General features: G+C 40.5%; 1 protein-coding gene across 11 annotated transcripts in view; it reads right to left on the bottom strand.

Moving 5' to 3' along the window:
- Positions 1-12,595, bottom strand: part of ablim2 (actin binding LIM protein family, member 2) — a 95,304-nt gene that overhangs the window by 53,804 nt on the left and 28,905 nt on the right. For all 11 annotated transcript variants that reach the window (XM_019271018.2, XM_019271017.2, XM_019271022.2 and 8 more), the window contains exon 2: positions 7,064-7,231. In XM_019271018.2, the coding sequence (XP_019126563.1) occupies positions 7,064-7,231 (168 nt within the window). The remainder of the gene's footprint in view (positions 1-7,063; positions 7,232-12,595) is intronic.

Raw genomic sequence — 12,595 nt, 5'->3', positions numbered from 1 at the left:
TGGTCAGCCTGCTTCCAAGAAGGAGACAAATCCAATAGCCAACACCCTACTGAGAACATCACAACCATCTGCTATTATAACACCACTGATCCGACCATCAGAACTTCAACATGTGGCCAGCAGCATCTATTTACCAAGCTGACTTCCAGGAAGAAACGCACTCAGACTGGGTCTTTGTACGAAAAACAATGCAATCCATAAATCTGTCAAAACCTCAAAGGAAGACTGACTTTATGAAATGGCGTCAAAGCTGTAATTTCACTACACACAATAAACATTGTTTCCTTAAGTTTACTGACTGAGTTCTACAATTACAATCTTCTTCAGGTAAATTGTCTACATTCCTCTGGAGGCAACCTACAATATTCTTTGACAGCTTGACAGTTCATTGTAAACCTTTAAAGCAGTAGATGACAAAACAATCTCAAGGTAAAGATCGCCAAAGGGGACAGCTTTCCGCAGCTTTCAACCATATGACATGGTCTTGATCAGAAGATGCAGTTTGATCATTATGAGCACTTTTCATCCATTTTGACATACAAATTGAGCTTGACACTCTGAGCTAACCCTATCTGATGAAAACCCAGCACCCCTACTACAAAGTACCTATTGGATGACTTTCTGACATCCTAAGTTACCCAACATTAAGTGCTATTGCAGGAAGTAGTGTGCTCTTTATGTAGAGAGGTGGACAGTAAGGATGTGAAGGCTGGGTTGGTGGACAGGGATGTAATACGTATGACTTTCAGTCAGGAGATCAAAGATTGTGTTCTGTCTATATAAATGCAAGTAATCCAGGGTTTTGCAGGATCATCAAATATCGACATCCCTATCTGGCACCAGGGAAGGGATTTGACTTTGCTTCGTCATTGGTATTCTTATATGGCTTTTGTTCAGAGATAATTTCACTTGAACTGCGACGTCAGTTGACTTTGGGAAATCATCAGTAAGGCTGTTTTAGAGCTAAAATGTCACACTGTATATGAAATATATAGACAGTGTATATTGCACTGTGAAACATGAAATAAGTACAATGAAAGATAAAAGTCAACATCTAGCATCTTTAATATGCAGAGGAACTATGTCGAAAAACCTAATTTAACCACGCAACAGTCACAATGTTTTCAAATATTTGACATACCTGCTAAAATACAGGTGAAATACATTCCTTAACCATTACAAGAAAACGGACTGAATTCCAGACCTTTCAAACACATGTCACTGTCTTCATTTAGAAAGGGATGATAAGGTGTCAAAGTATGAAATAAATGTAGACCTTCAGGCACTTAAGACAATCCTTGTTTGGCAGGGATAGGATGGAGATAATAACCTTAAACCTCTTTGCCATTAAATATAAATGGCTGCCCGTGGGCTACTACTAATACTGGCCTTGATTTCATCCAAATCAATGCAATGACGGATTTTGGCCCAAAGTTCTAAGGCAGGTTTAGTTGCTTCCAGAGTTCTCTTGCCCAAAGTCCTCATCATTTCACTAAGACAGTGTTCCCCAAAGCACTTGGAAGAGATTCCATTAAACACTTTGTTTTTCTGTCTGAGGGGGCCCAGATAAAGATCACATAATGACACCTAAATGAGCTCGGTTTGTTGAATCTACCCACTTTTTGTGATATCAGAAATCAGGAATTTGGAGTAAAAGTCAAAGTTAGATCCTAGGTAACATTTATTGTCTCAAGGCAGAGATGAACTGTATCTTTAAGCAGAAAGCTTGGACATATTTATTGTTTTTCCAAAATGACGTACATTGTGGCAAAAAGAATCGCCCCAGCTTGGCAGACTACACCTACTTCATGAATAAAACCATTTTCAGCTTTATAGAGAGGCCAAGTGGAGTGCAATAAAAGATACCACTCCTGTGTTTGTGAGGGTGTGTTCTTGTTGTGGCGTAAATAACAGCGAGGGTCTGATATAAATGAAAATATACTTTACATTCATCATTATTCATGTAAGCTAGGGCGAGACCACATATTTTCACATTTCAGTACTCCCTGCTGTATTTAAATGCTATTTGGATGATGTCAGGGCCCTCCATGAAAGCAAAAACAGATTAGAGTTAAACGCCTGTCTAAGTTGTTTTGCCAGGTCATTTTGTCTGCAGCTTTCTGCTATTGATGGTGTCTCAGTGTCAGTTTTAAGGCATCTGAGAAGCAGACATAACAGGATATATAGATACAGGCACAGTTGGTACCTAAATAAAACACACTTCCTAAAGCACACAGCCTGCTTCTGTTGACAGCAACAAGGAAAACAGCAGTTAGTCCTCAAATCAGTCATCAAATGCTTCGAAGCTTAAAGCTGCAATGAAAGATTATTATCAAGTATATCACATGTTGGCTGTGGTGTAAAAAAGTTCAATTATAAATCCAATACACTATTAAAATATTTTTTTTAAACTATTAAAAATTTGGAAAATGTTTACAATTTAGTGACAACTGGGAAAAACCGAGTGCTGAGATTCTTCAAAATATTGAAATATTTAAATTCATGAAGTGTTGATCAGAATTGATTAAATTCTTGTAATTAGCATTAATTAACATATGAACCCTTTATAAATAGTGTTATAAATAGTGTATTAGAAAGTGGTGTCAATAGGGGAAATAAATATGTGTACTTAAACTGTATTTAGACTATTTCAATCAAAATATGGGGTCTTTGGGGTCCCTGCTGGTCTGGCGTCATAGGGCAACTACCCTGGGGCTACTTCCCAAAGAGCCCATTTTTTATGATTTTAATGGCCTGCGATAATCTGATGACTTGCTGGTATACCAATGAAGAATACCGGTATTATCAACGGAAATGATGAAGACACATTTTGTAGGTAAGTGTCGCTGTCTTGGGGGCATGTACAGTCATGCAGTTACAACAGCTACACTGACTAGGAAGAAAAAAAGCACCATGAAGAAGAAAACCCAGCTCAATAATTGGCTTTCTGATCTTTCGTTCTCTGGATAGTCCGTTTGCTTCCCCACTTGCACTTGCAAGCGGACCGACACCCACATTTCCAGGCGGACCAGAGTCTGCTTGTTTGGTCCGCACCAGAGTTCAGATGAGCTTTCACACCTGACCAAATGATCCGGACTATCTGAGGAAACAAACTCTGGTCAGAGCTTTCTCTTATCAGTACAGCTCTGCTTTGTTTTGTGTTCACTGAGCCATGCCCACTTCGATCCATTTAAATCTAACAGATTCGACTTTAATCTAAAGACACTCAGGCTACCATTTTCTCTTTGACTGTTGAGTCTTGCAAAGTTACCTTTGCATGGTGCATATACCTAGATACATTGTGTTTAATCAAATTACCATAAGCAGTGAGTCAATGCAGCCCCGGGGCCCTCAAGCAGGTTCATCCAGTCATGTTTAAACTCATTTTAATGTGTAGATGTTTCTAAAATCACCAACGCTGTGTTTACTATTAGCAGCCCAAGAGTTATCTTGATATCTGGCCAACGCTAAAGAGGCTAACATTAGCACACATTAATTCAGTCCTCTGGTTTGCTTGGTGTTAATTACACATTGCTAGCTGAGCGTTGACGGTTCCTCACTTCAGATCTGGCGCCGTTAGCCTCCTGGCTAACACCCAAGGCGGTTGTAATTGGCACTTATACAATATAGTCAGAGGTCATGGGCTCGATTCTCTTCCAGGTTAATCTTGACGTCTTTCTAATAGAGTGTAGTTGGTCGGATGTGAGCTAGACCTTCACAGTGTGTGTGCATTGTCCGCAAATCCAAGACTAAAAGATGGTTCACTGCATTTATTATAAACGGATATCCATGCGCTAAAAGAAAACACAAACTTCTAAGCGAGCGCTATACTGTGTTGAACTTGGCTGCTGACCTGGAGTCAGATGTCCTTTTATCTTTTTGATGTTCAGGTTTGAACTGCAGAAGTAGCAATCTGAGCCACATTCAGCCTTCTATAGTTTATTTTCTTTCCATCCCTAACTTTCAGATTCCTGTTAGTCCACATCTGGACATTTTAATAGAAAACTGTCCACCACAACCTCACACCCAACCCTCGGAATGCTGGGATAATCAGTCTTTTGAGAACCCAAATTAGTTGGAAATTCAATTAATGCAATGATGCCTTGGATTTATGGATAGGAGGAATAGCCAAGCGTTTTCTGTGTGAGAGAGCAGCTTCCTTATCTAACTCTTCTGTCTGTTGCATCTACATGGTCTCCTGAATGCCTGACATTAAATTAACCAGCCCTACGCTCCTAAATAAACTTCAGGCTAAATAACTTCATCCTGTGAAGAAGTGCCTTTAATCATGACCTCCAATTACTGCCAAATAATGACTTTCAAGTATTAACATCTGATGAATTTGTATGACTTTTTTGTATGTGTGACTCGAGGCGTGTAATCAACACAATTTGCTAATTTCAAACATAAAAGCTTGTCATGAAAAGAAAAACAAACTCAATTAGTAAGGCATAAGAGGCTCACTCATTAACAACACACTGTGGTTAAAGTTGTTGCCTACTCATCAGACCTCTTCAATAAGAAAGAGCCAATTAATAAAAAGAAGTGAAAGCTGTGTTATTGTGTTAATGAGTGTGTTATATGTTATATGTTTTGTGTGTTAACTCTGTAAGCAGCAATACTGTAATGCAGTTGCAGTGTCAGATGCATGTTTATGGGATTTGCTGCTTGTGAGGCAGCTACGGTATACTTTTGCATTTATCATGTCACTCAAATGTTGCTGTAAGTATATACATTTAGCAACCCTGCTCTTAGGGAAGAAGCACTGCAGTTGACTTATGTGCTTATGTGGTGGTCAAAGCATCAACACATTTGAGAGCAGGTGTTTATTCTTCAGCCAAACAGAAGCTTGACAAAGAAAGAAACAAGAAACCAACTCTATGATTTTACTTCTCAGTAAAACTCCCTAAAACAGAGGGACCGTGCATGGCTACTTATTTACGTTCCATCACTGACGATGGCTAACAAGATATGAGCACTACTGATTAGGTTTGGGGAGTTCGGAGTTGAAAGGAGCTAACTGAGGTGGTTCCAGCACCCCTGGGCGCATTTCTTTGGAGGTGTTACGAGCATGCCCAACTGGGAGGAGACCCCAAGGCAGACCCAGAACCCGCTGGAGGGACAATTTAGCCTATTTAGCCTGGGAATGCCTCAGGATCGCCCATGAGGTGCTGGAATGTGTTGCTGGGGAGAAGGACGTCTGGGACGCCCTGCTAAAACCTGCTGCTACCACAAACCCCAGATAAGCAGAAGAAAATGGATGGATGCATGATTAGGGTTGTCAAAAGTATCAATATTTTAATGAAACCACATTTATGATTGAACATTCAATAGCATATAAAGTACCAAACTGATCTACAAGTTTAAAATACTAGTATCCTGACAATGTTATTACTTGTTATTACTTACAATGTTATATTATTTTATACTGTTTTCTAGCAGATGCAAACATCATATAGTTAAATAGGTAACATCTTTTTACTCTTTTCTCAAGAGTTGAAGGAGCTATAGCTATAACTTTCGTCTGATTACCCTGTCAAATTTCTTTTCAGTGATGTCACCACATTCCCAGATCTTCACTATTAACTTCATGAGTGCACAATGTTGTTATTATGGCTAGGAACGATGGCCAAAACTATGAAAATGCGGTCCAAGATCATGCTCAAATAGGCCCGATCATTAACTGCATTTGACTTATGTCAACATCGCTAATGCATCGCGGCTTTGCACACACCCTGCTCCCTCATCCCTTGTGCATAAGAGTTAAAGATGGGGGGTGAGGAGGTGGTGGCTGTAGAATGTTCAGACAGTCTGCTGGTCAGCATAAGAAAGGCGATAAAGTCCAGGAAGCTGCCGACATTGTAGAGACCCTGCTGGTAACCCGGCAACCGAGTGTGTGTTGACAACAACAGCGGCCTGACACAAGACTCGTGCTGAGTCTGGGCTGGGAGGGGCTCATGCACACACTCCTATAAAGTGCAGTCACATATGAAAAGAAGAAAAAATCCCACACCCGCCCACAACCGCACACACATATAGAACACACTCACATTTCAAGTATCTGACACTTTGCAGCCACCCACCCAGAAATACACACACACACACACACACACACACCAATCTCCTCTCACATACACACACATGCACAAACAACCAAAATACACACAGACAATGTAACCCACACCTATCTCTGTAATTGATTAGACTCAACTGTCCAATTAGTCATTCGCTCTTAATGCTCAATAATCACAAATGACTTTACAATAATGAAGATTAATATGACAGTGGCCTCTTGTTCGTATTTACTCATAGTTGAATTCCCTTTAAATTCAATTAGACTATCAATAATATAAGGGCCTGATCATACCAGAAAGTGTCACAGTGAAGGCGATTCATGCATCCTCGCAACATAGGTAGTGCTAAAGTTTGATGAGGTAGTGACAACACCCAGCTGGTGAGCTACTGTAGATGATAAGCTACGGTATATGATAGCACTAGTCAGTCACGATAGTTCTCCAAGCGAGTTGGACAGCTAATTGTCAGCTGACTGGTTAACAAGTTTGGTAACTCAAATGTTAGCGATAAGCTGACGCAGTTAATTTGAGATCTGTTTGTACCGTCAAACCAAAAGTTACAAACTACAGTATAATAGCTTTTCCTGCATTAGACTCACCCCAGCTCTCTGTCCTCTCAAAGGTTAGCACATTAGTCAATGGTGCGAAATAACCAAAAGACATTAACTGTATAAAGATGAAGGATATGCCTCCCACTTCCTCCCACTGTACCAAAATAAAATATAATAAAAATATCCTGGATACGGATGCTGCCGTTTTGTGCTAGTGACGTCATTTAGAGCCACAGCCTATCCATCCACGTCTGTGAAAGCCTCTTTTTATAGCATCAAATGAGAAATTTCAACATCCTACACATCCTTAGAAAATTCCTCCAGAGTGTGTGTTTATGTTGCTCAGATGTCCTGTCTTGATGATCGATGAGGTTGTGAGAGTTGTGGGAAATTGGGTGACAGTGTAGAGGTGAGAGTTGATAGCTTGTCGTTACATACCTTTACACACAAAGCACTTGATGTGAAAGTGTTTGTTCTGGACCCGGAGCGCCTCTCCTTTGCAGGGCTTCCCACAGTTCTGACAGGGGATAGGTCCACCTCCTCCTCCTTGCTTTTGCTTCTGCTTCGGCTGCTCCAGAGGGCTGTGGACAGCCTGCTGCTGAAACACTGGAGACAGACAGGGAGAAGACCATTTTACATCTTATTGCAGTATTGATATAAGGTAGACATAAGAAGCCAAACTGACACTGACACTAATTTGTTGAATTTTGTGATAGATCTTGCAGGTATCCACCAGACAGTGCAGTCAACTTTTGATGTTATATTTAAATTTAAGTCTTTGTCCCATAAGTTCCACCTCCATCTTCATCTGCACTCTTCATTTTTAAGGTCTACCAACAGCACAGGTGAATGATGCATTATTATTAAGTATATTTATAATTTTCAAATAGAGTATACAGAAACAAAGACTTAGAATGTCACATCAGACTTTTTATTACTCACTCACATGCCCAAACTTCCGTCACTTACTTGGACACTGCAGTGTCTTACATTCATTCCCTGGAGACTATAACCACTGTCTAACCCATAGCCACACTCCCAACCAACATAAGCCTTAAACCCACTTAACTGTAAATTTGAATGATTTATGTTGTGGGGACCAGCTTTTTGTCCCCATAAGGTCAGTCAGTCCCCACAATGTAATTGAGTAGACAGGTTTATGCACCCACAAGGTGAGGATAGATGTCATACACAAACATTAGAAAACCTAGAAAGTCTAAATAAACACTGATGCTGGATGAACGTCATAACATTGACCAGCTCCCAGTCACTTCCCAAGCAGTTACTCTCCTTTGTTCCACATGGGAAGAAGGGTTTGTGCCAAGAAAAATTCCGTCAACAGCAGCAATGAAAAACAATGGAGCACGTCAACACACCTGAAGTATCTAATGCAAGTGTGAGAGCCTAACATCTCCATTCTAACAGTATTATCAGTAGATCTTGCCCTTTCATCATAACCCCGGCAAAACATGCTCACATACTGATCAGCCTTTATACTGACTGGGGCATCAGCTGAGTAAAAGGCCCTTTGTGTTCACAGGAAACATTCATGTCATCAGACCGGTTTCATCAGGCCTCCATGGTTACCGGTAATTCGGCTTGGAAAGAGAAGTTCATCAAATGAATTGATTTAGGGAAAGAGACAGGGAGAGAAGAAAACGTAGGGGTAATAGCTGTGAGCCAAAGAGTACTGCTTTCTGGAAACTCACCAAGAACTTTTTCTGGTGGACGTTATACTTGTTTCAGGTTTTCCCAATTGTTGGTGTTTATTGGGTGTTTTATTGGCCCAATATTTTGACTTCAATTAAGTTAAAGCTACAATGTAACACACACTTTTGACACTTTTCTCACTATAAAGTTTAGACTGAAGAGTAAATCAAAGTAAATCACTTTGTTTTTGGTCAGACTGGCCACATCAACCCTTTTAGATTTGAAACCCTCATTGTGGCTGAAGACTCATGATGGATTTAACAGGATGTACGAGTACGAGTCAAAGCTACAAAATAAATACAAATTAAAGTTACCTTAAACTTGGACACTATACTTTGCCTAAAGCCATGTCAAAAATAATTGACATCTTAATGCTGAAAAAGTGGGCCCATTGGAAGAAGTTAAGGTAACTGGGTAGCACATTACAAGGTGTAGCTGGTTTATGGATGAAACATACACACAAACAAAGCATAAAAAAGAAGCACTTGACGATCTGTGACCTGCTTGCCTTGAGGATACATGACAGGAGAGTAAAAACAGCCACCAGTCTTTCCAGACCTACGGGAGCAACACATTCTTTAACAAGTTTTACAAGGACCTCTACCCGCCATGGGGAACCAAACCATTTTCAGCTTTGTAGGGTGTGTGAATGTGTCTGTGTGCCCAAGACAAACAAAGCCTCACGAACTTCCTTAGATCTCTTTAGGGTGATAACCCTCCATCATTTTATTTAGTTTGGCCTAAATCTAATTTCTAAATCAGATTTTTATTCAAATTGAAAATGGAAAAATGTACCTTTGTGATCCCAAATGTTCTTGAGGGCAGCAAATATAATCAAAATATAGAGAAAAGGGGAATTCTTCATGAAGTTTTCTTTGGATCATTCTAAAATCCACAGAGATGCTTTCATTTAGTCCATATGTCTAGATTACAATCTGATCTCTGACCTGAAAATGTGCTGACTTTCAAACTGAAGAAGAGGGATTTTGGACACTGTTGCCTAGATTCTACTATTGGTAGGAGGTGCGGCTTTATTGAAGCTACCCGTGTTGAGTGTACATGTGGGCATGCTAACCAATAAAGAGAAGAATTTAGGAGGGGAAAGTCTTGAGTCCTCGTAAAGAAAAAGGTCTGAGACCAAGTTGATTGCAACCATCTGGAAAAGACAACAGTCTAAAAAGGAGGAAAGATTTGGGAGGAGGGTAGGCAGCGGGGATTGGTAGTCACAGGGGAGCCGGGAAGGGTTCTGCCTCCTGACCTGACCCAGCATGCATTGCTGCACCCTTGCACCTGTTGGGGGGGATCCAGTGTCTTTACTTCCTCTACAAACAGCAAATAGAGGAGGAGGGCGGAGATGAAGAGGAGACAGGAGATGATCTTTTGGGCCAGATGTAGAATGCAGCAAGTTGTTCCAGACATTCAGCCAGTAACTAAGACAGTTGTAGTCGTCTGTGATAAAGGTCCAATCATCTGTCAGTGGGAGAGTGGTGAGCAGTTTATGGCTGTCTATATTTGATACAGTTAGCTGACAAAATGAATAATGAGTAGTCAGCTCAATTCTTGTAAAATTGCTGCTCTTTCATGTCATTAAGGTTCTTGGGAGAGCAGTGGGCTTTATCTTTGTCCTTCAGGCATTTAAAAATTCCAAGTAATCAGGGTAGCAATCTATCTTTTTGCCTCTTCGGAGTTGGAGGGCAGACCCACCAGGAGAGAACGATACCAATTTCCCTGCTGTGACCCCAACAAGTCCAGTGTTTCTTCTAGCTGGGTGGTGCCCACTTGTTTTCCTGCTTCAGGCATAGTAGCTTGTTTTCTATGCAACACTGGTATAAATCTACCTGAATGCATTTGCATCACCAGCACTTTCTACAGTATGGTAGAAGGTGCAACAAGTCACCAGCAGTAGAATCATTAAAACTGTGAGTGGATCCAAAAGTGTACACCTATGTGGCGATGGAATATTTTAAACCAGCTAATCTCTGTCCCTGCAAGCAACTCGTAGTTGAGAGGTCAAAGGTTCAGACCTGAATGACCTAACATTTCTGTGCCCATAAAGATTGAAGACAGTTTTCTGGAAAAAATGAGGCAAGAGAGACTAAACCGAGGAAGTAGGAAGTGGAAATAATCCAGTTGAATATAGGTGACATAAGGCAGTAATGACTTTCATTTCTATGATGGAGGACAGAGTGACTTTGTGGTGCAGAGCAGCATGCAGCATGTCGTTCCCCCTCCCAGCCGCCCCTACCCCCGCCAGTGTCCTGTCTTCTCCAGGCACAGTTGTCCATATCATCAATCAGCCTTTTCTGGTGTCTGTTCTCTGGCTAACGGCCACTACTGATGCCGTTGTCCCAAAGGTCGCAGCCAGGCAGGCAGCTATCTGAGCAATGCATCACTACATATCTGTGCTGCATACAGTCACACCACTGGAAGCCTCTGGGAACACACACACTGACCATTGATGGAGGTTTGCAGCTTACCACCTGCACACGTGTACCATACAACTGCCCAAACATAGGCATGTGGTTACAAAGTATAGACATATAACATCTCTGCCTGGTGCATTACGAAGGAAAACTCATACATTTATTTACTTAATTACTTTTTATTCAGGTCTCTGACAAAAATGAGATGGTACACATTTAGTGTTTTGCTTAAGGATAGTTAAAATGAGTATATGTTGCTAGTGAGATTGAAATTGAGAACTTCCAAAGCAAAGTTCATATCACACTGAAAACAGTGAGAGAAACAAATAGCAACTAAATCGACTTGCGTCAACAAGAAAAGGCTTTTAATTTGCATATAATATATACATATAATAAGGAACTATGGGACACTACACAGTGGAACACACAGGAGGTTTTTATCTCAAATGGCTTTTCAAGAGGCCATGCTCCTGCACCTCCTAAAAATAGAGTGTTCCCTCAACTCACGGGGATCCCATGGTGCAACATTCCTGGTGTGAACCATCTGCAGAGGCGGGCAGGGGATCAAAATGATCACATTACCACAGCAGGACTACTTTGTGGTGGCCGATCTGTTGACCTTGGGGACTTTCACTTTCTTATGAGTAAACACATGAACATACTCCAAAACATGTAGATTGCATGTTCTACTTAATTTCATGAAAAAGCCAGAATATTCTTTGGTTTGGGTAATTAATAAAGTACTCTAACTATTATAGGGTGGGTAACACAGTATTACCTACTGGTAAATATGAATATAGAACTTTATGAATTATAATATAAATTATAAAACCGTTAATATATATAATACCATACAAGTTATGACACAACTATTTATGTGTTGCAATGAACTGGAACTTTACTAAGGGAGCTTCAGTACATTTCCAGAAAAATAGTCCTGGAATAATTTGAGGCCAGAATAATACATTTGGCATAGATTATCATAGAGATAAGATCATTTTCAAAGATTATGCCCTCAATAAATGTAATGGATTACAACTCCTACAGCCTCAACCAAAGTGGTGCCTGCAATCAATGACCCATCCAAAATATACCTTTCCAGACAAAAGTGCATGAATGGCAGGTTTCAGCCTAGGAACACAACATCGAGAGAACGTGCAACATTTTAAAGACCTATTAAAGTACATTTAAGACTTAAAAGACTTTTATTGGCTGCATTCACATCCTCTTAAGGTCTTACATCCCAATAATATGACTAACAACATGTGAAGACTTTTTAAGAGCCTGCTGACACCTGGCCTTACCTTTGTGTAGCCATTATTTCACTGCCTAAGAGTTTCCTGTCTCATTCCAACAGAAAACTCACTTCATTATCTCACCCAGCCAAGATGCCAAGAAAAAAGACATGAACAGAGCATATAAGAATATAAGTTCTGCAGTACAAACAGGAAAAAGGAGCAGAGAAGTCTCTACTAGTTAAAATAACTTAGCTATGACTATAGATACACACAAACTAAACATTATGAATTATGATATCTCTTCTCCTCTTCAAGCTCTGACATCCACCTGTGCGGCCGGTCACGGATGCAACCTGACCAGAACAGCATGTGACCTCTGACCCAGAGATCAAGCACGACAAAAAGCTGACCTCTGACCTCCCTGGCAGATGACACCAGTGCACTCTCATTGACTCAGTCCTTATAAAGACAAGGGCATGTCATATAAACAGAGGTGTAGTTAATGAACCAAGTTAACTCATTTCCTGAATGATGCCACTACCAAAACTACCACTACTTATACTAGTAAATCTATTTATAATACCAGTAAGCAGAACATT

This window comes from Larimichthys crocea, chromosome XIV, assembly GCF_000972845.2.
Source record: "Larimichthys crocea isolate SSNF chromosome XIV, L_crocea_2.0, whole genome shotgun sequence".
In the NCBI taxonomy this organism is placed as follows: Eukaryota; Metazoa; Chordata; class Actinopteri; family Sciaenidae; genus Larimichthys; species Larimichthys crocea.
The sequence above is the reverse complement of the archived record's forward strand: the minus strand, read 5'-3'. Positions and strand labels throughout refer to the sequence as shown.